Below are 26,916 nucleotides of genomic sequence, written 5' to 3' on the forward strand. Positions count from 1 at the left end.
TGGGAACTTGATGGTGGCCTGAAAAAAAACTAACAGAAAAGAACATAGAAGACCCAACTTTCTGGCCAAGGAATTGGGAGAGACCAAGCAAGATTGGCTGCAGATTTGGTTTCCTGATGGAGAAGGGGACTGGTAATGACTGAGGGCCCCTCTTTAGGCCAGGCCTTTACAAACACCATCTTAAAATGAATACAAGCCCTTGCTCAGTAATTGCTGCCCTCTGGTGAGAGCTTTGCACATCATCTTGTTAAATCCTCGGCAAGAACTTGACAGGTAGGAGGGATCATCTCCATTTCTCAGGAGAGGTAGCAAGTGTAGAGAGAAGTAGTTTCCAAAATCTTCCTCACTGCTAGGAAGTAGCAGATTGAGGACTGAAACCCAAAGGTGCTGACTGAAGCCCAGATTCTCCAAAGTACTGCCTTATAAGTTGGGGGGTGGGGAAGGAGCACTGCCAGAGGAGTCAGAGTCCCATGTACTAATCCCAGTGAACTCTTGAGTTTAAGATTTATCCATCCTTCCTTCCTTCCTTCCTTCCTTCCTTCCTTCCTTCCTTCCTTCCTTCCTTCTTTCTATCCATCCATTCATCTACCAATCCACCTACTCATCGATTCCTTCCATTCACCCATCTGTCCACCCATCCATCAACCCATTCCTTTCCTCCCTCCCTCCCATCCATCCATCCTTCCATCCATCTATCCGTCCGTCTATCCATCTATCTATCCATCCATTCTCCCACCACCCTACACACTTACCCACCCACACATTCATCCTACTGTGTTGGGTTCTAGGGATGCCGTGGTGGTGGAACAGCTCCATGAAGCTTCCCAGCTCACCCAGAGGGTCTTACAACAGCTGTGGTTCCCCATGGGCTAAGCCGCAAGCCCTCTCATCTCAGTCTCATTATTGGCAGTTTGACCAAGACCCAAAGTTAATCAGAAACTGGAGATTCTTCCAGTGGTGGTTCTTACACTCTTTTTATTCCATTCAGCCGGGAATGAACAACGTGCTGGACTACGGCCTGGACCGAGTGACCAATCCGAATGAGGTTCAGGTAAACCAGGTAGGTCTCGGCTGCATACTTTGGGTAGGGCCTGGGTCAAGTTCTTAGGCTGGGAAGGTGTCCACACAACTATTGTCTATTTGTCTTTGTTGGGGCAATGATGTAGCCCTTTTGGGACTGCCAAAAAGATATCTTGTGATGGGGGCGCCTGGGTGGCTCAGTGGGTTAAGCCTCTGCCTTCGGCTCAGGTCATGATCTCAGGGTCCTGGGATCGAGCTCAGCAGGGAGCCTGCTTCCCTCTCTCTCTCTCTCTGCCTGCCTCTCTGCCTACTCGTGATCTCTCTCTGTCAAATAAATAAATAAAATCTTAAAAAAAAAAAAGATATCTTGTGATGCCAGTACAAGGAAGGAGGCCGGCTGTGACCAGGGTCTTGCGTGATGAGAGACGAGAGAATGTGGAGTACAGGTCAGAGCAGATGGGATGTAGGTGGTTGGGTTTCAGACTTCTTCTGAGGCAGATCTCCCTTAGAAAACTTGATGAAAATTATGTACCCATTTCCTCCAAAGATGCCCATACAGATGTTTTGCCCACAATTTCAGCCAGTTCCCTGACTTCCTAGAGACTGTAGGTCCCAGGCTCAAAACCCTTGAATCAACTTTGGATTTAGTTAAACTTTAATCCACATGACCCAGAATGTCACACTTTTCTTTTGCATCTCAGTAGGGCAGGACCTTTGCAAAGATTCTCTTATGCTTTTAGTTTTAGAGGGACTCTTTTCCCAAATGGGCCACCATTTATGATGGGTGGCCATATTCCCAAGACAGTTTTTTAATTTAAAGAAATGCAGTGCATGAGCTATGGAAATAGGGGGCATCGAGGGTAAAGCTTCTCAACCATGGCACTGTTATTTGGGTCCAGATAATTCCTTGGGAGGATTTCCTGCATGTCCTACAAGATGTTTGGAAGCACCTCTGGACTCAGCCCACTGGACACCAGTAACTCCATGCCTTTTCCCACCAGCCTCCCAGTCCTGACAATCACAGATGTCCCAGACGTTGTCCAGTGTGCCTGGGGAATACGAGGGCCCCGAATGAGAACTGTGGAGCCTAAAACCCACTTGAACTAGTCTTACATGGTTCTATGGCTTTCTGTCTAATGTTGTCCATGGGCAGCAAGGGGTCAGGGACATTTCAGCCTCGTGTGTCACCTCTAAGCCTTGGCAGTGCCTAACATCTTGAGTGGAAGATGGGAGGAATATGCCAGAAAGGAGGAAGAAGGCAGCCTGCTGGGACCTGGAACTCAAGGGTCCAGTGCATGAGACAGAGGCGTGGGTTTAGGGATGGAGTTCATGTGGCGAGGGGACATCGAGTCCCCAGAGGATGTCCCTTGCCCACAACTCAAAGTGACCCTGCCTTTAATACATGTATGGGACTGTCAGCCTTCATTGCCTTTTCGACGTTTACCTCATCAGATGAAGGATAATTGCTGAGGCTTGTAGGCTTGGTTGCTATGGAAACAAAAGCATCAAGGAAAATACTAAACCGGGGACGAAGATCTGCTTTTTTTTTTTTTTTTAATGAAAAACTGGCAGTTTTCTGGAAATCTCTGTGGTGTGGAGGAGGGGAGGGTACAGGTGGAAAGCACATCACTCTACTCTGACCCCAACCTGCTGGGATTTGGCTTACTGTGTGTATGTGTATTGTACACGTGTGTCTATGGTGTAGGGGGCCTTACCCTCCAGCTCTGGGAGGACAGCCAAGAAGCTGAGGTGCTCTCTCCTCCATGCTATTTGGGGGGTAGCTCCCAAGAAGCCTGGCCAGACTCCTTCTCACTGGAAGCATCTTTAGGCTCACGGGCAGTCAGACTGGGAGAGGAGCTTCCCTTCTGGCACTTTCTACCCACTCCTTGCCAGATGCCGGTGATACTGTCACCCCGAGTCAGAGCACCAGACAGTGTGTGAGGCTGGGGGCTGTCCCTCCCGCAGCCATGTTTGACCCGGAGAAGTGTACCCTTTGTTTACCCTTCCTTTCTCTGTCTCTCTCTCACCAGCTCTCTTTCTCCTGTCTGCACTCGGGCTGCTCTGGAATATTCCGAAGAATAAAGCACCGTAATTCTCATGCAAGTGGGGCCTGTGCTGCCCTGCCAGCCCCAGTGTGTGTCAGGCCCAGCCACTGGAAGGACGGAGGCTGGTGCTATGTTTGATTTGTTGGCAGCATTCCCCACTGACTGATTAAGTGTCCTCCGTTCTCCCCGGTTTGTCTGCTCTGAGGGGGAGAGGGTCGAGAGAACGTGAGGTGTCTCCGTGAGGCCTTGGGCATGCAGAGGTTCCGGATTTTTGTCTCATTCCAGAGAAGGGCTCTCATTCCTGGTTTGAAGAGAGGCCATTTCTGAGAATTAGTAAATTCTTGAAAAGCTGCCTGTTTTCCTTAAATGGAGGCAAATAACCCCAAAGAAATGAACACCAGCAAGCATAAGAATGAGGCTGCTCGGTCGGTGGTGTCCTGGGGCTCCAGGTGACCCACCCCTGCAGGCTGGTGGTTGCTGGTTGGTGTGGCCGCCCAGCCCTGGGAGGAGCTGCCTGTGGTCCCAGGGCCACACCCAGAAAGCGTGTCCTCTCTCAGTTTCCCTGCCTTGGGACACACACAGCCCCCCATCTTCCATCTTCCTTTTACTTCACTGAAGAGACAAAATGGCGGCTGGGCACTAGCCTGGCCATGGGTGGTGGTATGCCCGGGGCTGACCCTTCCTCTCCTGACCCATTCAGAGGATTAAATGAGATCATTTATGTAAAGTGTCTGCAATGGTGTCCAACATGTAGAGGCACTCCATGGACAGTAGCTGTCATTTTCCCAACAGTCGCCATGCTGTGTGAGGTCATTTCTGGGATGGTGCAGGAGAGGGTCCTGGACTTTTCTAAAGGACAGAGAGGGAATGGGACTGGGGAGGGGAGGGGAGGGACGGCTTAGGAAAGAGAATGGACTTCCAGATGGGGCCCAGGTCAGATTCCTGGTTCTGTCACTCATTGGCTCCATGACTTCCTAGGTCTTGCTCATTTCTGATCCCACGATCCCTCCCCACCCTCCCCCACCCCAACCATACCTTTCCAGTGTGCCCCCAGGGTCACTATCATGGGGGGATGACCTGGGCACTGGGCCACAGTTCCACACTCAGTAGGGCTCTGCACTTGGGTTCATTTCGCCTGGCACCACCTTAAAATGCTTTCTTTGGACGAGGGGTCCTGCAGCTCCAGGCCTTGCAAATTACACAGTCTGTCCCCCCTCCACCCGGATCAGGAAGCTCACGGCAGGACAGACAACCTCAGGTGATCACAACCTCAAATTCTTGAGTCTTTGGGCAGGGAGCTTCCTCCCATCTCTTATCTGCTTTGCATTAACCCTATCAGTCCCCAGACCTCCTGGTTTCTGACTTTTGATCCCCTCTCTGCTCTCAATGCCTATGTTCCCCGATTCCTCATGGTTGTCTCTATCTCACGTCTCTCTCTGTGACTAGCCCAACCCCTCACCTCTGTTTCCCCGTATGTTCCTGCCTGGCTGCCTGGTCTCAGGGTCCTTGCTTGTCCTTCCTCCTCGCTTCCACATCCCTGTCTGCAGTGTCCCCAGATTCTCCCAGGGCATGGCCCCACTGACCCCTCCCACCTGTCATGATTGTCTGCAGCCCACTCCCTGGGGTTGGGAGGCCAACAAGCCCCCCCCCACAGCTGTGTAAACAGGCTCTAGAGGCGTCCCTATTTGGGTAACTCTACAAGGGGAAAAGAATAAGTTAGAATTCCAAGAATGCATAGCATTTGACGATTCCTTAGGCAGAGTATCTTTTTTTTTTTTTTAATTTTTTTATTTTTTTCAGCATAACAGTATTCATTATTTTTGCACCACACCCAGTGCTCCATGCAATCCGTGCCCTCTACAATACCCACCACCTGGTGCCCCCAACCTCCCACCCCCCACCCCTTCAAAATTCTCAGATCGTTTTTCAGAGTCCATAGTCTCTCATGGTTCACCTCCCCTTCCAATTTCCCTCAACTCCCTTCTCCTCTCCATCTCCCCTTGTCCTCCATGCTATTTGTTATGCTCCACAAATAAGTGAAACCATATGATAATTGACTCTCTCTGCTTGACTTATTTCACTCAGCATAATCTCTTCCAGTCCGTCCATGTTGCTACAAAACTTGGGGATTCATCCTTTCTTTCTTTCTTTCTTTTTTTTTTTTTTTTACAGCTTTATAAACATATATTTTTATCCCCAGGGGTACAGGTCTGCGAATCGCCAGGTTTACACACTTCACAACACTCACCATAGCACATACCCTCCCCGATATCCATAACCCCACCCCCTCTCCCAACCCCCTCCCCCCATCAACCCTCAGTTTGTTTTGTGAGATTAAGAGTCACTTATGGTTTGTCTCCCTCCCAATCCCATCTTGTTTCATTTACTCTTCTCCTACCCCCTTGACCCCCCATGTTGCATCTCCTCTCCCTCATATCAGGGAGATCATATGATAGTTGTCTTTCTCCGATTGACTTATTTCGCTAAGCATGATACCCTCTAGTTCCATCCACGTCGTCGCAAATGGCAAGATTTCATTTCTTTTGATGGCTGCATAGTATTCCATTGTGTATATATACCACATCTTCTTTATCCATTCGTCTGTAGATGGACATCTAGGTTCTTTCCATAGTTTGGCTATTGTAGACATTGCTGCTATAAACATTCGGGTGCATGTGCCCCTTCGGATCACTATGTTTGTATCTTTAGGGTAAATACCCAGCAGTGCAATTGCAGGGTCATAGGGTAGTTCTATTTTCAACATTTTGAGGAACCTCCATGCTGTTTTCCAGAGTGGTTGCACCAGCTTGCATTCCCACCAACAGTGTAGGAGGGTTCCCCTTTCTCCGCATCCTCGCCAGCATCTGTCATTTCCTGACTTGTTAATTTTAGCCATTCTGACTGGTGTGAGGTGATATCTCATGGTGGTTTTGATTTGTATTTCCCTGATGCCGAGTGATATGGAGCACTTTTTCATGTGTCTGTTGGCCATCTGGATGTCTTCTTTGCAGAAATGTCTGTTCATGTCCTCTGCCCATTTCTTGATTGGATTATTTGTTCTTTGGGTGTTGAGTTTGCTAAGTTCTTTATAGATTTTGGACACTAGCCCTTTATCTGATATGTCATTTGCAAATATCTTCTCCCATTCTGTCAGTTGTCTTTTGGTTTTGTTAACTGTTTCCTTTGCTGTGCAAAAGCTTTTGATCTTGATAAAATCCCAAAATTTCATTTTTGCCCTTGCTTCCCTTGCCTTTGGTGATGTTCCTAGGAAGATGTTCCTTAGGCAGAGTATCTTACCGTAGCAAAGTGTGTCCCTTGGATGAGGAATAAGGCTGTGACTTCCCTCCAGGAGGGCCACCTGTCAAGAAGGCAGGGAGCCTGTGCATGAATTACAGGGAGGAAAAAAAATGTTCATTTCTTACATTGTCATGAAGCGGTTGTCTTTGAATTGCTTAGAAAGGGGCGCACATGTATGTGTGTGTGTGTGTGTGTGTGTGTGTGTGTGCATTCTTAATAACTCCACTTTATGTCTTTTTTATGGTCTTTGGCTAAGTAATAATAACAAGGGCAGGTTTACGAGATTTAGCAAATAAAAATACTGGATTCTCCGTTGAATGTGATTATCAGGTAGACGATGAATAACTTCTTTAGTGTACATATGTCCCCAAAATTGCAGGGGCAATTTTGTCTTGGAGTTTTGGAGGTTTGTCTTGGAGTTGGGGGTCTACACCGCACTGTGCCTACTCTTCGCAGCAGTGCATGAACCCTACTCCGTGGCTGGTGTCTATTGAGCCTCTGCTCTGTGCCCGTCCCCCTGCGTATTATCTCATTTAACACCCTCCCCCTTTTCTGATCCCCTTTTACAAATGAGGAAAGAGGCTTTGACAGCTAAACAACTCATCTAAAGTTGTGGAGCCAATAAGTGACAGAACCAGGAATTTGACCTGGGCCCCATCTGGAAGTCTGTTCTCTTTCCTAAGCCGTCCCTCCCCTCCCCAATCCCATTCCTTCTCTGTCTTTTAGAAAAGTCTGGGACCCTCTCCTGTACCATCCCTATGTCCACATACCCCTAACAGGACAGAAATGCCCTGTATGTCCGTCTAGAGGAAGCTGATTCCAAGGAAAGCTATTTTTACAGCTAGAAAGCAGTAAAATCCATGTGGGAAATCCAAGGTAGAGGTAGGGAAGCCTTGGATTCCACGGAAGCCACTGCCGTCCGGCTCCTAGAGGGTGGCTGGTAATCTTAGGAACCCGAAAACAGTCGGCAAACCGCACCAGCAAAGCAGAAGCCCTTGTGGGGTAATACAATCAAATAAAGTGAATTAAAATATTCAACATTTTAACACACCGAAAACTGAGATCATGGTCCCAGACACCTATTAGGCTGAAAGCCAGGCCAGGCCAGGTAAAGGGGAGATGACAGAGTACACGTGATTATGGTTCACTTGCAGGGACAGCTTGCCTCGGGGCCCAGAGAAGGTCAGGCGGACTGAAAATCTGGCTCATTTTGTCTCTGTTGGTCCACTCAGGAGCCCCGAGCCTGCAGGAGGTTTGATCTGGGCTCCTGGGCACTTGGCAGGAGGGTGTTCGTGCCCTCTGGCTGCTGAGCCCAGGTCTAGTATGATTGTGATCATCACCATTGTTAGTGTTTTCTCTTCCTTAGCCTTATTGAGAGGTCAACATATAATGCATATGAATTTAAGGTGCACAGTGCAATCATGAGAGCTATGCGTATATTGTAAAATGATTACCACAATAAGGTTAGCCCATGCCTCCACGCCTTTACAGAAATAAGATTTGTGTGTGTGTGCTGATGACATTTAAGATCTACTCTCTTTAACAACTTCCAAGTATATCAACGGTGTTGTTCATTAAAGTCACCGTGCTGTGTGTCCGACCCCCAGATCTCATTTCTCTTATAGCTGGGAGTTTGTTTTTCTGTCATTAGTGTTGACTAAGGAGTGTTTCCTCTCTTTCTGTTGCATTCTGTGATTGAGTCTTTGGCTCTCTTTTTGCTTTAATTTTAAATGGCATGGCTGGACTGAGCCAGTCTTCAGTACAGCACCCGTGGCTTTAAGGCAAAGAAGGAACTGGTGAAGAGAGTAGGCTCTGTTCTGAGGCTTGTAGGTAGCTCCTCAGCTTTGCAAACAGAAAATCTAGGTTTCAATCCTGGCTCAACCAGTTACTGACAAGGAGGTAGGGAGAAAGCTGCCTGTAACATCTCAGGGGCCTCGTTATCCCCAGCTGGAAATCAGAATAAGAAAATGGCCCTCCCCTAAAGTTTGTAAAGGATCAGAGAGATGTACATTGCTTTGTACTCGTTGCTAAGTGGTTACTCTTTTAGGCATAGGTCCAGCATCTGCTTTGAACAGAAGGTGTAGACCAGTAGGTAGGTTTCTTAATCCACTCGAGCACACTCTAACAAGAGAGTCTGATTATTAGATTTGAATGCAAAGTCACTCTGGTCCCAGGGTCCTTTTCTTCCTGAAATGTGAGTCTTCTCAAATAGTGCCTTATGTTAAGAGACAATAGAGACAGAAAATCAGTGTCATTGCCAAAATACGGGTCATCTGGGGAAAGTCTTCAACTGTTGAGGTGGAAAAGTATTCTGTTATTAGACTACCTCTCCATTTTTCTAGGCTTCCAAGCACATGGCAGTCATCATTTATCTGAGGTTTTTTGAGCGTATACTGTGCACCCGAAATTATGCTAGGGGCCGGCATGTCACCCTGTTCTTAATAGAGCCCGGTGGGTGATACATGTATGAAACAGAATGACACAGACAAATATTTAATTACAGTTGTGGGTAAGTGCTATGAAGGAAGAAGTCAGGGTGCGTGTGAGCCCAAGACAGGGAGACCTACCATTAATTTTCTGAGATAACTCTCCCTACTCCCCCCACCCAGGAAAAAGGATTTCCTATGAAAAGCAATTACATAAAAGCAATCCAGCGAAGCAAAGTGAACCCCCACATGAGTTAGAAAAGAGAGATACGTATGGAAAGGAGAGATCAAACTCTCCTCCACTCCCTGTCAATGGGCTGATGGGCCAGTACTTATTTTGCTAACAAGCTAAGGGAAATAGTGTCCTCCTTGAGCTCCTGATTCCCTTCCCAGTGGAGATCTGGTTGTATTATTAAGCTGCTTGGAGGCTGATGGCCAGGAACGAAGATGATCAATTTAAAGTATGAGAGTCAGCACCAAGCAGCCAAACCTAGAAAAACCGAGACTGGAATTATCAACTGTGCCCAAATTCTGGGAGCTACACGGAGCGGAAAAGTGATGCTTGGAAAGCGTGTCAAGTTATAGAGAATTTTAGTAGAAGACAGGTATAAATGGTTTCCAGGAGCTTCTAAGAACCTATACATGGAGTCTCCTTCGAGAGCCAGCTTTTCTCTGCTATATTGCAGAAAATCCAGAGAGAAGGTGCCCTGCCACTCACCCCAGGCATGAACCTGCTTCAGCTGCTTCAACACGAGGATAGGACCCACCTGATATGTGGATATCACATGGATATACGTGGATACAGCTCTCCTCTGGGACTTAGCTTCTGGTGGACGCTGGTCTCAGTTTTTTAAAAGCGTGCTTTATGCTTGGCAATGTGGCTCTTTCTACCCCCACCCCAATTTGCATTGGTCAAATTGTTATGAATACCCAAGGAATGGATCTCACCACTCATTCAGAGCTCTCTCCTGGGAGGAAAGAAACAAACATTCTAGCTGCCTACTTGTCTCCCCATCTGTGTGTCTCATTCCATTCAGGATGGCTCTGTAGGCACTCTTGTAGATCGGGACCAATCCAAGACATAGTCTTGAATTCATCTTGGCTTTTGGGGGAACAGCGTACAGTTATATTAGTAAATCGAACGCCTCCCCTCATCTGAGCCTTAGTGAATTAATTCTCCAATGGAAGGGGTCATGGTGAAATCCTGTCTTTTAAGTAAGAAAAGGTGAAAAACTGTTTTTTTTTTTTTTTCATGGGCAAAGATTTTCATTCCTCAAATGGGTATTTGAACTGCAGTGACTTAATGGCATCTGTTTAATGGTTTTTTCCTTCTTTGTTTTTACAGAAACAAACAGTCACTGCTGTCAGGAAAGAGGTAATTAGTTTCTCGGTCCCAGGGAAGTTTGATTTTTCAGTCCTCCAACAAACTACACGTATTTTGGCTTTGTGCTCTGCCCCTCAGTAATGAAATGAAAAGCCCTGTGTCATGTTCAATTATTTCTAAATTAATGGACCACACAGAATGACAAAGCATCTTTTGTAAGATCTAAATGGATCCGTGCCGAGGCTCAGGATATGAAACACCATCAGAAGGCCCAGATCTGAGGGACGTGGGCTGGCTGTCACAGCGGCTGCCTCCCCACCCCGGCCCCGGCTCCTACAATGACAGGGCCGTTCAGAATCTCTCTGAATAGGCACACTACCTATTGTGGCAAATCTTGTGTCCAGGGCCCAAGGCAGAGCCCTGGAAGGCACTGGCTCTTGAGGTTAGCTCTGCTTTGTGAACCAGAGGCCCCTGAGGGAAAAGCCAAGCATCTGTCCCCCTGTCTCGGTGTAATGCTCCTTACGACCTTTTGTATTTCCGGTTGGTGCCTTTTCCCAGATTGACACATGATGGGCTATGGAGGCCCCTCATTTGGAGTTTGGGTTCACCTGTCTACTGTGGACCTGTGCTCTGTTTGTACCGTGGTGGGTGGCTTGAGGGAGGTGGCTTCCGGTTCTGGAGGCCACGTGTAAGGGCCAGTGTTAGCAACACTCGAGGGTGGGGAAGTTGGGCATCCTCTAACCACTCTGTCTCTTCCAGATCATGTATTACCAACAGGCCTTAATGAGGTCCACTGTGAAGTCTTCAGTGTCCCTTGGAGGGTATGTCCCTAATTTGTTGGTCTTGCTGAGGTTGGAATAAGAGGTAGACAAGAAGAGAACTTTCTGTTTTCAGGCAAACTTGAGCAGTCATGGGCTGTCACAAGCTCCTCAGGATCTCTGAGGGACGAAACCAGTCTTTTAAGGGTTCAATTCCTTGCTCCTCAGTCGGCGTGTGTCCAGGTGTCATCTTGGGTTGGGCAAATCAGGGATGGGTGAGGTTTTATATAAGCCTCGTTTCTCTTGGAAACCACTGCTGTGTGGATGGAGGTGGTGGGAAGAATTGGAAGTTCGTAGACCGGGCCCTGTGGGGGAGCCACACCTGCCTGTGTTCCTATCAGTAACAATTCAAGTTTATTAGAGATCTGTAGGCTATGTTTACTGGTTCAGTGTACTATTGAATGTCCAATGTTAATCTTTGATTTAAAATCCAGTTACGATAAATTGGAAATTCACATTTGACTTCTTGAACATTGAGGGTACCTCAAGCTAGTCCCCCATATGACATTACTAGGGAGACACAAAAGGATTTAGTGCCCCCCCCCCAATGTAAGCAGTTATTTTTTTTAAATGTGGAATTCATTTTAGGACCACCTTGTTAGCTCTAAGCTTTTCCTGCATGCACGAAAATGAACTTGGCTTGTTTCTGGAGGGTCACAGCCTGACTGATCATTTATTGTGACTGAGGCTTGAGTCATGGTGCCGATCAAGATGGAAGATGTTGTATTTTGCCCAGTGCCTTTCTTCCAGTAGGGCTAAGGGTTAGGCTCCTATAAAAATCTTCAGATACCTTTTTTTACATCTTTCCAAATCCCTCATTTGCAAACATACCACCCAACTGAGAAAATGTGCCCTGAACTCCCCCACATTTTTCAACCACTTCTGTCTGCACCTGCTGAGCTCCGTTGGTCACAGAGGAGAGTGTGACCATATACTCAGTGGACACTCAGCTTTAGGTTATGACGATAATCATTGCTGTATGATAAAGTAAAAACCATCTACCGTGATGTTCCAGAAACCCAATTTAATGAAACCAACCAGAAAGCGCATTGAAGGAGACTCAAAAGCTATCAGATACTCCTTACACCCGCTTTCCAATTTTTATCTGTTTTAGTGCTTCATTACCAGAATTCGACATCATTTGTGGTTGGACCTGTGGACCAGTTTTCTTTTCTCTTCCTTTCAGTTGCTCCCCTGTAAAGGTCTTGCTGAGAAAGAAGAGGGTCTTGGGCGAAATGAAGCCAAGGGGCTTGAGTTTTGCACAGACCTAGAAACCTAATGCTCTGGGACATCTCTGGGGCATGGGTTCTGTTCTAACAAAATCTCCTGGCTGTGGGCAGATGTCATAGCAGGTGTCTCATGGGTGTACAGTGGATATAGGGCCCACCGAAGGGGTGAAGGCACAGCAGGTTTTCCAGACTGCCCGCACACTGGGAAATGTGCTGCTGGGAAGGTCTAACTCGTGAAGAAGGCATTAGCTCTTGCTCACGTTTGTGAACGTGTGAACACACCTCAGTGAGACCACAGGCTCTAAAGGATGAATCTAAGTTCCCAAATTTGGGCGATCTGACAAAGGGTGGAACGTGACAACAGAATCTCAGAAGACCTCGTGCTTCCAAGATGGCGACATGCAAATGGAGTTGGCTTTGAATTTGGAAGACTCCTGATCCCATATAAAAAGAGGGCTTATTTTAATGGACTCCTGATCCAATATATAAGGAGGGCTTATTTTAATGGAATAGGTACAGTAGAGAAATTGCAAAGGGATTGGCTGGGAAGACAATCTTTCATGTCCCAAGTAGAAGAGGGACAGGTCCCGTCAAACACCTGCCAATCCCGAGGGCTATTCGAGCCTTTTTCTAAGAAGGCAGTAATAAGTATGTAACTAAATCGATCAGGAGAAAAGAGGACAGGCCGGTCAATCAACCTGAGTATTGATTTCGTCCCTTGGGTGTTGAACTTCTAGGAAATCATTTTCCATTTGCTTTTCAGGATCGTCAAATACAGTGAGCAGTTTCTGTCCAATGATGCCATCATGTCAGGCTGCCTCCCCAGCAATCCTTGGATAACAGATGACACCCAGTTCTGGGACTTAAATGCCAAATTGTATGTATCAGATATATTGGTGTTTTTTAAAAAATGGCGTTTTGAGTTATAATTCACGTGCCGTACAACTCACCCAGTTAAAGTGTGCAATTCTGTGGTTTCTACTATATTCCTGGGGTTGTGCAACCATTACCACAGTTAATTTTAAAAACATTTCACCTAAATAAGAACCCCTCCCCCACCCCAAACCCCTCCAGTCCTAGGCAACCCCAAAACTACTTCCTGTCTCTGTGCCTTTGCCAACCTTGGACATTTTGTATAAATGGATTCATATACTGTGTGGCCTTTGTGATTAGCTTTTTTCCACTGAGCATAATGCTCTCGGGGCTCATCTGTGTGGGGCACTGGTTTAGTACTCCATCCTTATTTGTATTTATGGCTGAGTGATAGTCACTGTAAGGAGATAGGCTTTTTTTTTTTTTTAATCCATTCATCAGTTGATGGACATGCGGGTTGTCTGTCTTTTAGCTGTCATGAATAATGCTGCTGCGAACATTTGTGTCCAGGTTTCTGTGTGGACATATGTGTCCATTTCTCTTGGGTGTGTACCTGATAGTGGAAAATCTGGGTTGGATGGTAACTTTACAATAACAATATATTGGTTCTGAAAAGAAAAACAATCATGTTTATGGCTTTACTTTTTTTTTTTTTTAAAGATTGTTTATTTATTTATTTGACAGAGAGGGAACACAAGCAGGGGGAGTGGGAGAGGGAGAAGCAGGCTTCCCGATGAGCAGGGAGCCTGATGCAGGGCTCCATCCCAGGACCCTGGGATCATGACTTGAGCCGAAGGCAGACGCTTCACTGACTGACCCACCCAGGCACCCCTATGGCTTTGCATTTTTTATCTCTAACTAGAGAAAAAATAAGTGCCTGGAGGGCAGGGCTCCACGCCTGCCTTGTTGACTGTACCACTCATTCCTTTGCTCTGTTTGTGAATTCTAAACCGTTATGGCTCCTGACAAAGGCAGAAATGCAGAAGGGTAGAGCGTAAGCCAGTGAAGGAAGAAGAGAAGTATATATGTGACATGTGAGGGAAAGATGTGAGGAGGAGGGGAGGAAGGAAGGGGCCGGTAGGAGCAGAGAAGGCAGGTGGGGTGATGGGAAAGATCGAGAGCATCAGGTGCGTACCACAGTTCAGGTCACCACCAAGGTTATTGCTATGAAGGCATGAGGAACATGCAGGTAGCAAAGATCCAGCCAAGTCAAGAGGCCTACATTCCCCATAGCTTGGGGAAAACTTCCACCCATTCCTCTTGGCCTGCTATGGGCCGCTGGTGGGTTAAGGAGGGCTCTCATCTAGAGTTTGGGGTCACCTCTCTACTAGTGTCCCCTACGGAGCCAAAGACTTGAGAACCACCTTCTAGAGAGGCTTCCCTCCCGCTCTGGGGCCTCTAGTTTTGAGGGTGGTTTTCTGGAGCCTACGCCAGCCTCCCAGCATATCAGGGCAGAGGAGTGACCCAAATCTTGTGCAGAATTTGGTTCTCCGTAGAGGAGAAGGCAGAGCCCCTTAGCTGGGAAAAATGTTGTCCCGGGAGGGCTTGGGACGGAGATGTGGAGAGCTGCCCAGTTTTAAATGAAAGGGAGAATATGGTATTGAAGGGTGAGGCAGAGATTTGCTGGGGAGAAGAACGGGGGTGATGTTTTGTGTAGGAACCGTCTCTCAGAGGGTGCTACGGGGTGAAGCCAAGTGACCCCCTGAAAACAGGAAGCCTTGTTCTGAATGGCTGAGACCTTAAAGCTGTGTTAAAACCACCTGGGAGCCTTAAAAGCAAAAACCAAATATCAATATCCAGCCCTCACCCCCAGAGCCTCTTAACTGGCCCGGGCTGCCTTCTGGTCCACAGCAGTGGTTTTCCAAAGTTCCCATTGACCTTAATGAACAGCTGGGGTTCCTAACACCAGTTGGCCACAGCGGCACCCAGGGTGGTCCCTGGATCAGTAGCGGCAGCATCCCGGGGAGCTTGCTAGAAATGCAAATCCCTGGGCCCCACCAACCCCTGTGAACCTGAAACTCAAGGGATAGCGCCTGGCAGTCTGTGCTTTTATGAATCTCCTAGGCGATTCTGACTCGTGCTGAAGCTTGCACACCACTGTTTGTCTTTGTTTGGTTGTTGGGTTCGTTTCTCGGGTGAACCTTGGTCTTCTCAGCAGGAACACGGGGATGACGACGGGCAGCTCACAGCGTTCTCACCTGGGGATGTGCATGTAGAGTGCAGGGCCTCCCAGGAGGTGGCCCTCTGTGAATGGTGGCTCTTAATGTTAGGGCAGCGTTGTTACTGTTTTCACACTGCCATTGGAGAAAGCACGAGCCTGCTTGGTTGATTTGGATGCCGTGAATGGCAGCCGGTCACGGTTCTAGCGCTACCTCCGTGGGACGGGTGGTGTCGTAGACTTGGAAACCTTTGTCTCCAAGGCGCTGTGTTAGGCTCTGGAGGGTTTCCTAAGGAATAGGAGAAAAGCCAAGGCTTCCTCATTTTCTGGAATGTTAGACCTCAGCCAGCTGTGCTCCAATGTCCTCACTGGGAACAGCGAGACCTTCCCAAACATGGAAGTGGTATGGGACTTGCATCTAGGCGGGGGCTCTGGGGGAGGGTGCATTGGTGACAGAAGGGTCTGCCTGGGGCTTGGGGCGTGAGGGCGGGTATGGGAAGAATCATCGACTCCTTCCTGCTGCCCCTGTGCTCTGTGGTGAAGGGGCGTGGGGTGAGGAGGCAGTAGCCACAGCACCCATCACCGGGGCCGTTCTGGAATCTTCTGGTCTGGTGTGGCAGCCTGACTGACCCGCTGCTGGCCAGTCTCCATGGGCCTCAGAGGGGGCATCTGTGTTCCTTTTTTCTGAAGAAGGGAGCAGGTGGGAGTGTGAGGCTGTCGCTGTGGGCATCCTTCCCTCTGGGTACCAGCTTCCCACATGAGCCCCAGGGGGCTCCTGTAAGGCTACATGTTCCTGGTTACTTGGATTGTGGTTTGTGCGGGGGTTGAGGATCAGGCTGAGCCCTGGGTCATGGGACTGGTGAGCTTGGTGGGGGCCCTGCCTCACTCTGAGCATCTGGTGCACTTACAAACCATCATCCTTACAGGGTGGAAATCCCAACCAAGATGCGAGTGGAAAGATGGGCTTTCAACTTCAGTGAGCTGATCCGAGACCCCAAGGGCCGGCAGAGCTTCCAGTACTTTCTTAAGAAAGAATTCAGTGGTGGGTCTTTTGATTTTTTTAATACCGTTTTTTTTTTTTTTTTTACTTTTAGGAACACTCCTGTCATGTCTGGCGTAGGGTTTCGAGGATTTCTCAGTTGATGTTTTCCCAGCTCTGCTGCTGTGTGCCCTTCTTGGACGTGTCCTTTCCATCCGTTCCAAGAGGCCCCCACTAGCCGAGGGGCAGGGGATTGACTCTGCTGACGAAATCCACGCAGCGTGCCTCCCAAATGCAAGGGCTCCGTCCCCTCTTGCTGTTCCCACCTCCTCGCGCTGATTCTGGGGTCACCGGTCCAAGAGTCAGTTCCCTCATCCCCTGCTGCTAAGCGCAGCTCGTGGGGGGACCCTGGCCAGAAGGAAAGCGGAAAAGCGAGCTTTCCCTTTTTGTCTGGCGGCCTGGTTCCCTTCAGCCCCCTGCTTCTCTGCCCAGGCTGTGCGTTCGATTCACCTGGGGGAATTTTAAAAACTCACCTGCCGGATCCCTTCTCCAGATGCTCCTTTTACATTGGTTTGGGTTGGGATACCCGCGGGTGTGAGAACTCCCCAGGTGATTCTCCCACGTGGCTGTGATTGAGAACCACAGTCTCAGCCCCCGCTCTGCTGCCGATGTACAGGGGCTGCCTCGGGGGTGGGGGGATGGGCGGGGCCCCGTTTTATACTCCGTCTCGGGGTGTCTCAGCATGGTAGGGAGGCACTGTAGCCTCTTAAATACACTACCTGAGAACCACCTGGGAACATCAGGACCCTTTGCTGGAAGGTGTGTTTTTATGGGGTTCGTTCACTTGCTTACTGACTCCCGAGCCTGCTGGGTATCATCGTATTTAACCTCCGTTCTCAGCTGCTTGCTCCCAAGACCCATTTGTCTGTGGGGCTGCGCCTGGAACTAATCCCAGGGGACGTGCCATTAGCCTGTTGGGCTGCCTGATGCAGCGCATCACATCATAATACGGATTCCTGACAATCCTTCTCTTTAATCAAGCCTAATTGCCATGATAGGATAAAACCCAGAATAGACGGTGGGAAAGGCAAGCGCTTTTAGCTGGGGCCCCGGGGCCCCCGAAGCAACTCCAGAGGAAGGGGATAGGGTGCCATCTAGTGGCAAAATGACAAAGTGCACCCTGGGCTGATTTCCGCCCCCGGCACTCAACCCTGTACTTGGTTAACAGTGAGAATCCTTTGAAAAGAAATCCCTGTGTTATTAAAATACTATTTCTGGTGATCTCTGTGAGAGATTCCCGAGGCCTCAGGGGTAAGCAGGGAAGATGAATCATGAGTTTTCTCATTTAAATGACATTAAAAAAAACACTGAGATCTACTTCTCATACCATAAACACATGTACCATGTAATTCACATGCCGTAATCCTTTCAAAGGTTACAGTTCCGGGGTTTTTCGTATATTCACAAAGCTGCACAACCGTCATCACTATATAATTGCAGAACATTTTTACCACCTCACAAAGAAACCCCTTACCCATTAAAAGTCATTCCCTCTTCCACACTCTTCCTCTGCCTGCCCCTCCCCCTGTTTCCCCCTCCCCCACCTGGGTGACCACTAATAATTTATTGTCTGTCTTCATGGATATGCCCGTTCTGGACATTTCATATACATGGAATCATGCAATGTGTGGCTTTTTGCCTTCTTTCACACAACATAGTGTTTCCAGGGTTCATCCCTCTTAAGAGTATTTCCTTCCTTTTTATGACCAAATAATATCCCGTTGTACGGGTAGACCACGTTTCGTTGATCCATTCATCCTTCGGTGGCCCTCTGGGTTTAGACTTTTCGGCTATTGTGACTAACACTGTTTTGCACATTCACGCACACCTTTTCGTGTGCTCGTTTACTTTTTTATGGCAATAAATAATTCATCACATAAAATTTATCATTTTGACCGTTTTTAAATGTATGGTTCGGTGGTGCTTGGTACACTGACGTTGTTGTGCTCCGATCACCACCGTCCATCTCCAGAACTTTTTCTCTTCCCTGAAGGAAACTCTGTCCCCATGAAGCACTAACTCCTCCCATTCCCTCTCCCCCACTCCCCCACCAGCTCCCAGCGACCACCATTCTCCTTTCTGTCTCCATGAATTTCTCTATGTTTGATACCTTGTAGAAGGGGGATCATATCATATATCACATATCTTTTTGTCCTTTTGGATTGGCTTATTTCACTTAGTGTAATGCCTTCAAGGTTCATCTATATTGTAGCCCGCATTTGATTTTTTATTCCTGTCTAAGGCCGAATCGTATGGCCCCGTATGTCTATGCCGCGTTCATTGTATGTCTATGCCGCGTTCATCCGTTCATCGGCTGATGGACATTTTTGCTTCCACCTTTGGCTGCTGTGAATAACTGCTCATTTCATTTTAACCTTAAGCAACGGCTTGTCTTTTGCCTGGATAAGGTGGTCTACGCGGCACTCGACCTGAGATTGATTGGGTGTCATCTGAAGGCATCGCTGGCTTGTCTCCTCATGCCCGTGACCTCAGGCCTAAGAGCACCCTGAAGCTCATGTTGAAGAGGCAGGACCTCTGTAGAGTTGTGGGACAGACGTCCACTAGTTGAGAATTGTGCTGCTTTTTCCATTCCGACGCACCTGGCAAATGCTATGAAAACGGGGGGTTAACTCCACAGCATGCCATGATTTACATGCAGGCACACGCATATACACGTACAACACGCACACACACACAGTACATAATTGCACACACACACACACACACGCTCACACGCAGCCACTTGCTCTCCTACTGGTATGATTGTCTTGATTTTCTCAGGCAAAAACAACCGCCTGGGAGGATCGTACCCCAGTGCTCACACCCCCTGTGGGTGCCTGGAGAGCTTTAAGTTGAAAGGAAGGGAGGGCTCTGGAGGAGACTGGCTTGCCTCCTGGGCCCTGAGGAGCTGAGTCTCTGTGGCTCAGGTGACCCTCTGTGAAGTCCTTCCCTGAGGTCCTCTCTCTGAGGACCTCCGGCTGGACTATGCCCTGTGGGGGGCTGGCGGGGGTGCTGGTCTGTGCCCATAAAGTGGGCAGCCCTCCCGTGCAGTCGCTGAACGTGGGCACAGTGAACAGTGGCCTTTATGAAGAAAGCCTCTCAGGACTTGTTCACGAGCTGGTCCCAGGCTCACTTGTCCAAGCAGGCTTTGCTCCAGCCAAACTCCAGGGCAGGGAAGTCTGGGGCAGTCCAAGGGGGCTGCTGTGAGCTCCGACCCATGCGTCACCCGGGAAAGGCCAGTGGGGACGGTCGCTGTGTACGGCTGCACACGTGGTGCACTCCAGTCTGGTTCACTGCAGAGACCACGTGTGAGGCGGTTGCAGGTTAACAATGTTTTCCTGGGCCCTGGAAGCAAGACCTGACTCCTTCTCTTGAGGGCTGTGCTGTCCAGCCTCACAGTCTGCTCTGGTCTGTTTTGCAGACGGGAGAGGCTCCCTGGGCCGCGGGGACTGAATTGGCTTTCGCTGACCCAGCTCTCTTCTTCCCTCTCTCTCCTCTCCCGCCGTGTTTCCCGCCGGCCTTTCGTCTGCGTGACCCCTCCTCCCCACGCAGGGGAGAATCTGGGATTCTGGGAAGCCTGTGAAGATCTGAAGTACGGAGATCAGTCCAAGGTCAAGGAGAAAGCAGAGGAGATTTACAAGTGAGGACTCATCGGACGGTTGGGAGAGCCTCCCCGTGGGCCACCCTGCTGTGCTGGAGGTTGAGAGGGAATAGGGGGACCAATCCACCTGCCATGCTGTCCATAGATACCTCCCCACTAAGGCTTGGGGCTCCTCGGAAGAAAGTCTGGGAGATGCGTGAGGTCACTGCCCTCTCCAAAGGGACTATGCTCGGGAGTTCAAGCCGGCTGCCCCGAGTTACCGTGTGATGCTTTTTGACTCACCCCCCCTTCCATGTCCCGAGAGGGGTGTGCATGCGTGCATGTTTGAGAGCGAGGAGAGGGACAACAGGTGGCGTAGGACACCCCCCACCCCCATCCCCAGCCATCTAGGGAAGTGAAGACCATAACGGGAGGGAGCTTCCCCAAGTCTCTGCACCCAGTGCACCGGCTTGGGGTACAAATGTGGGGTCCTCTCTTATGTTGCATGGAATGGCTGTAGACCCCACAGCTCCGTGTAGCAGTGAGTCTGTTCTGCTCCAGGCCTGCATCTCCCCAAAATTGCCCTCCATGTTACCCAAGAACCTGAGGCTTCAGTTCAGAAGGCCCCGCCTGCTTCTTATGGCCCAGTGGGGAGGAAGAAGAGGGGGGAGGAGACCCCCATACTGCCAGGTGCCCGGCTGTTGAGATGCGTGCCCTCCCTCCTCCTGAGCTGAGCCGGGTGGACTTTGTCCTGCTGTGGGGGCCTCCCTGCCAGCCCTTTGCTCTGTACCGGTCTGAGTGGACACCAGCCTTGGGCCCCGAGGGCCTAGCACCTTCTGTTCACACCCACACATGTAACTGTGGTTCTCAAAGCCTGAGCGCTGAGCTGGGCCAGGCGGGGCCCTCGGCAGCCCCCAGACCGTGGCATTGAGGTCTGGGCAGCAGGCCATAGGGCCCTTTCCCTCTGAGCACTTGCCCCTTTGGACCTCTGGTGTCTGTCTGTCCTTCCCACCAACTCAGAAGGGACCACTGCACCTTCCGGGAAGGTGCCGGTAACACTGAAGGGAAGAGCTGAGGTTCCGCATCTCATACTTGGAGGCTCTTGGCCTTTCTTAGGAATGTCCCCACCTCCGCCCCCAGGGACAAGTGGGGGTGCCGGTGGGACTGTCCTTCCAGGAAGGTCCTGTGACAGCCACGCTCACAACAGTGGTTCCTGACGGCCTCGCCCACCACGACACACACACACACACATGGCTCCTAACTCCAGAAGTCCACTAGAAAAATCCTTGCAGCCTCCTCCTTTCTATCAGGTTCTCCCCAGGCTTCCCCATGACGTCATCGTCATCTGAATTCCAAAATTTTAATGTGCAGCTTCAGAGAGTGGGAAAGCATTCCCGGATTTCTAACCCTGAACAAGTCAGAAAGGGAAACGTTGGAGAGCCATGCAGCTGAGTTTGGGTTCTCATTGGGGCTATTGGCAAGGGCACCCCGGCCACCCACCTTCTGGGTGCTGGGACTGTGCGCTGCCTCCTAACTCAGCCTGTGAGGTTCAGCTCTAAATACCTCTAGAGTGCCTGGCTGGCTCAGTGGAGCATGCCACTCTTGGTCTGGGGTCAGTGAGTTCCAGCCCCACGTTGGGTACAGAGATTACTTAAAAAAAAAAAAATTCTGAATACATTTAGGCTGAACCAAGGGAGAGCAGTGGGCCTGGAACACCTGCTTGGAATGGCCTGGTTCCCCGTGGGCCCCAAATCCTCGTCAATAAGGCAAAAGGCGTTAAGTTGGAAACTGGGTTCTTTATTCTAATGGCTGGCGTTGGGCAGCTTTCATTGCCAGTGACCGGCTTCCTCCAGGGGACCTGAGTCACGGCCCTCCCTCCCGCCCAGGCAGCCTTGAACTTTTCATTCGCTGACTTGGTCGAGCTTCCAACTAACATCTTCCTCCCTGCTCCAGGCTCTTCTTGGCTCCAGGGGCGAGACGGTGGATAAACATAGATGGCAAAACCATGGACATCACTGTCAAGGGGCTGAGACACCCTCACCGCTATGTGTTAGATGCGGCCCAGACTCACATCTACATGCTCATGAAGAAGGTAGGTGGGCTCTGTGTGGACGGTCATGGAGGGCCAAGCGGCCCCTCCCTTCTCGGGCACCTGGAAAGTCTTTGGAGATGGGAACAGGGGGAGATACCGTGTGGCTTCTGCTCGGCCGGTGTTGGGGTGCAGGATGGTCAATGGCCTTTTTCCCCTCATTCATTGGTCCGGAACCTTGCTGGGCTTCCAGTCTTGGCATCTGGGGGATGGGGGGGTACCACAGGCAGATGCTGTATGTGTCCTTATGGGCTGTCACTCTGTGACAGTGGTCCGGGCACCCATGCCATGGGTGGTGAGGACATTGCTGGAATAGGTCTTATTTACCGAGGACTTGGGAGCAGCAGTCACAGTGCAAAGCATGGGGCTTTGTATCGGGGGCCACCCACAAGGCAGAACTTGCTTCTCCAGAGTCTAGTTTGTCCAGGGTCTCCTTGGAGGTGGAGTTGGGAGTCAAAGTGTGTCCGCCTGCCTCCCAAGGCTGACCTTAGTCTCTACCAGGGGATAGAGGCTGTTCTGATGGCTCTGGCCCGAAGCACATATCATGGGTTGGGGTTGGGGCGCCATTTAGTATGGGAAAGAGACAAATTCAGTGTGAGGATGGTAAAACCCAGTGGGAATTCAGGTAGCTTTTCTGGGTTATTAATAAAAGTGAACATGGTGGGAAGTTTTAGGAAACTATTTAAAAAAGGGGGGGTAAGTTTGAGATAAGAGTCAGTCTCTTTCTTAGGAAATTAGAATTTGGGGTTCAGCATTGGCCTAAGAGAGGTTGTCCAGTTGGGTTCTTTTTTTTTTAAATTTTATTTAATTTTTAAAAATATTTTATTTATTTGACAGAGATCACAAGTAGGCAGAGAGGCAGGCAGAGAGAGAGGGGGAAGCAGGCTCCCTGTGGAGCAGAGAGCCCGATATGGGGCTTGATCCTGGGACCCTGGGATAGTGACCTCAACCGAAGGCAGAGGCTTTAACCCACTGAGCCACCCAGGCACCCCTCCAGTTGGGTTCTTAATTGGTGTCATAATAAGACTTTGTTCAGGGGCCCCTGGGTGTCTCAGTAGGTTGGGCAGCCAACTCTTGATTTTGGCTCAGGTCATGACCTCAGGGTCGTGGGATCAAGCCCTGCTCTGTGCTCAGGGGAGTCTGTTCGAGATTCGCTCTCTCCCTCTCCTCTGGCCCTCCCCGCCGCTTCCCTCCCCCCTCTCTAACTCCCTGTCAAATAAATAAATACATCTTAAAATAAATAAGACTTTCTACAGTTGCTTTAACTTCACAACTATAGTTATTCCTCTTATGATAGAGTATCTCTAGAAATTTTCATTATATGATGACTGTTTGAGTGGCAAATTTTTATTAGCATCCCTTAATTATATTTTATTTAGTCTTTGATGTATATTTTGTTATAAAGAAACACTTTTACTTTGCTTCTAAGATATGTAATAGTTCAGAATTTTCACCAAGCCACATTGCCTTCTCCACTTGATTTCCATTGGTGGGGTTTCTCTGTTTGCCTTGTGAGTGGATTCACAAGAAGGTACCCTTACTAATGGTCTTCCTTTGGGTTATTTTCACATACATTTTGATTCTTAAAAATGTGGTTTTATACAGCCTCTCACAGAGACACGCAGGGAAGCCAGAAACTAGGCAGAACGAAAAGGAGTCATGGGTGACTTGAGATCAGTGTATACGCTTAGCGGACCGTGTGTCGTTAGAGGCTGTGTCTTACGTCAATAAACTCAGTGTGACCCGATGATCCATAACGCCCACTCCCAGACTGTCATGGTTCTCGTCACTTTTAGCCACCACTCAGTCTTTAGAATGGGACCCTTTTGATAAACTTAAAAAACTTTCAGTCACTGGGTTGTTGCTGTGGACGTTGTTGCCTATTTGTTAGAATGAGAGTTTTGAGTTGACTTGGAGGTGACAAGCATTCACGAAGCCACTTCTTGGAGCCTGCCCAGCGTTCAAGGAAAGAGCCACACAAGAGAAACCTGACTCTTGGTGGTTTTTTTTGGTTGTTGTCTTTGTTTTTTTAAATTCTCTTGCTTTCATACCCCAATTCAGGGCAGAAAAGGATGTTTGTTGGCTTTGAGGTGGGTTCCAAGCTCATGGCAGCTCATTTTTTTGGGGGGGAAGGAGGTACTGGAGGGGAGTGGTGGGATACAGATGTCCTGTCATCTCATGCTAGCCTCATGGAAGACCCTCCCCCACAAAGGTTGATTTTCATGAGGGGGATTAGAGACCACAGAGCAGCTGAAGTACAAAAGAACCCGCAGAAGGCTTGTGAAGACTCCGATGGTCCCATCCCAGGAATTCCTGATTTCGGAGGACTGGGTAGGCCTGAAGACGTGTGCTTCTGGTAATTTGCCAGCGAACTTGACGCTGCTGGTCTGGGGACCGCACTGGAGAACCACTGCTTTAGACCCACATCTGAATGCCTTTCACACAAGGACGCAGATTCCCTGAACTTTGCCATCTCGGTGCCCTGGGAGGACTTGAAAACAGCAAGCTTGGTCCGTTGATTTGACACGTCTCCGACACGTCTCCTCTCTTAATCACCGTTTCTCTCTTTTCCCCCCTAGGATTCTTACGCCCGCTATTTAAAATCTCCAATCTATAAGGAAATGCTGGCCAAAGCTATTGAACCGCAGGGAACCACCAAGAGAAGGCAAGTGGAGAGGAAGGGAGGGTCTTCTTTTCAGCCAAATGGCCATGATGGAGACAATTTGCTTGATGAAAATACCAGGGACCAGGAAGGATTTCTTAGGGGTAGGATGGCCTTGTTGGCTTCAAGGTAGCCTAGTAAGATTTCCATAGTAATTCTCGCCCGTAAAGTTGTGTGTCCCTGACGTGGGTTGGAAAAAGTGAAGATTATCGCACTGATCATTACCCTAGTGCAAAGGGAAGCATCTCGTTGGTTTGTTAATTACTACAGTTCTCCACCTTGGAACTGATTTGTGGGAAGTAGCTTAGCCATATCCTTGTATCCTTGGGAAGTCCTAAGACCTTAGCATAGCAGACTCCAACCGCAAGGAAAAAATGTCAAGGCTCCTGGGGGAGATGAGCACTGACATTGTAAGCATCCTTGTTGACCCCAGTGAACGCCTTTTGGCAAGGCCCCCCGCTAACTGGTTCGTGCTCACCTTCCTCATTGGAGATGTGGGTCGTCTCATCTGGCCGAACCTGTGGGCAAAGGAGGACATGTTCTGAGGGCCAGTTGGAACTCTTTTCTGGGGGGAAAAAAGAAAACTCTGTGGGGACTGAGGATTCCAAAGAGGAACCAGATGACAGCTTGAACAAAGACATGGGACTTTGGGGGAGGTTTTCCCGGCGCCAGCGCGTGGCCTGTCCCCCCGTGGTTAGTAAACGTTCCCCTGTTTGCCGGCTCAGCCCACGCTGGGCTCTTTTCCAGTGTTGCTGGTCAATTCAAAAGAGGGGTGGCTGGACCGGAGCCTTTATTAAAGGAGCTTTAAAAAAACAAAACAAAACAAAACAAAAAAACAACTTGGTTTCATTCTTGAGGATAATGGCCCTGTTATAAAAAGGAGAGAAAGGAGGTCTCTGTGGTGCCATTCTTCTAGGTTTACCGGGGAAGGGGGGCGGAGTTTAGCATCCCTGGGGGCTTGAAAGGGTCTCCTTCAAGCCACAAGAAAGGGGGGTAATCGCTCTAGAAGTTCTGCCGGAAAGTAGAGGGAAAGGAGGAGAGTCTCGTATTTCTCTCTCCAGATATTCTACCAGTCAGGGCAGACCCGAGGAATCAGCTGGGCTCTTTTCTGGAGTGCCATGGGTGCCTGGGGTGCCGGGGATGGCGGGAGGCCCCAGCCGCACCTCGTGGCTTTGGGGTGGGGAACTGTGGTCTGAGAATGTCCCTGTGAGTAAGAAGACACGGGCAGATGTTCTCGTACCGAGGGGAGCTCAGCCCGTAAATGTGGGGATTGCGGTGGGTGCCTTTGTCCCAAGGCCTGAGGGTGTCAGGCAATATACAAACCTTAATTTCTCTAGAAGAAGTTAAATCGAGCTCCAGGCTTCCCCTTGGCAGGGCTGGTGGGAGACCCAGGTTCAGTCCTGATTTACTAGTAGGGGATTCCTTGTGTTCTTCCCTAGGGTAGATCCAAGAATTCTCTGGGCTTTGGTGATCCGGAGCTTTGGGGACGTCCTAGGTTTTAAATCCACCGTTGCTGCTGAAAGGCCTATTTTGGGGGCATGTGGGTGGCTCAGCTGCTCCCCATTTCCTGCCTCACTCAGACACCTGGAGCTTTGTCCTGTGCCCAAGGCTGTGGTGGACAGGGTTGGATCCCAAGAACCCATGGGTGACTTCGGTCAAGGTTCTGACTCACCCCATGTTTGCACCCAGCACCGCCAGCGCCCTTCCCCAAGCCCTCTCCAGGCCTCTCCCCTTTCTCTGTGGGCCCCACCTCGTCCTCTTGCACAGCCCAGCACTCTCCCTCCTTCCCAGATCTTTGGCTTTTGAAAACAAATGCTCCAGCTCTCCCTGAGGCCAGAACCCTTGGGCTTCCAATGTCAAACTCCCCTTGCCCCCTTCGTTTAGGAAGAGCCCATGGGAGGTTAAGCTAGCACATTGATTTCCAAACATTCTAGAAGGTATGTTATCGGCACCATAGGCAGTCCTCCTTTGGCCCAGCCAGAAACCCGATGGCAGGTGGTACTCACCGGCTCCTCCTCCCAAGGGGGAGAAAGAGCTAAGGTTGAACATGCCCCTGAGGTCCCCCCACCTTGGGGCTCACCGGGAAAATGGGGGAACAAGCCCAGATTCTGGTCCTGCGGCTCCATCTCCCACTAGGGGCGGCCACGTCCCTGCTGAGCCAGCTGGGTGGCTTTCCCCCAACCACAGCCCTGTCCTGCCTTCCAGCTCCGGCCTCCCTTTCATGCGACGCCACCTGCGCTCCAGCCCGAGCCCCGTGATCCTGAGGCAGCTGGAAGAAGAAGCCAAGGCTCGAGAAGCAGCCAACACAGTGGACATCACCCAGGTCATGAGCAAGCTGGACCGTAGGAGCCAACTC

The 26,916-nt window shown here is 49.6% G+C and overlaps 1 protein-coding gene across 3 annotated transcripts in view; it reads left to right on the forward strand.

The window, feature by feature from the left end:
- RGS9 (regulator of G protein signaling 9) overlaps positions 1 to 26,916 on the forward strand; it is a 99,278-nt gene that overhangs the window by 61,251 nt on the left and 11,111 nt on the right. For 2 of the 3 annotated variants that reach the window (XM_047708088.1, XM_047708086.1), the window contains exons 9-17: positions 989 to 1,060; positions 10,134 to 10,163; positions 10,872 to 10,933; positions 12,923 to 13,036; positions 16,117 to 16,232; positions 19,782 to 19,869; positions 21,763 to 21,901; positions 24,478 to 24,563; positions 26,766 to 26,883. In XM_047708088.1, the coding sequence (XP_047564044.1) occupies positions 989 to 1,060; positions 10,134 to 10,163; positions 10,872 to 10,933; positions 12,923 to 13,036; positions 16,117 to 16,232; positions 19,782 to 19,869; positions 21,763 to 21,901; positions 24,478 to 24,563; positions 26,766 to 26,883 (825 nt within the window). The remainder of the gene's footprint in view (positions 1 to 988; positions 1,061 to 10,133; positions 10,164 to 10,871; positions 10,934 to 12,922; positions 13,037 to 16,116; positions 16,233 to 19,781; positions 19,870 to 21,762; positions 21,902 to 24,477; positions 24,564 to 26,765; positions 26,884 to 26,916) is intronic. The other variant, XM_047708087.1, reaches the window with a different exon arrangement.

Source organism: Lutra lutra, chromosome 16 (assembly GCF_902655055.1).
Source record: "Lutra lutra chromosome 16, mLutLut1.2, whole genome shotgun sequence".
Taxonomy (NCBI): domain Eukaryota; kingdom Metazoa; phylum Chordata; class Mammalia; order Carnivora; family Mustelidae; genus Lutra; species Lutra lutra.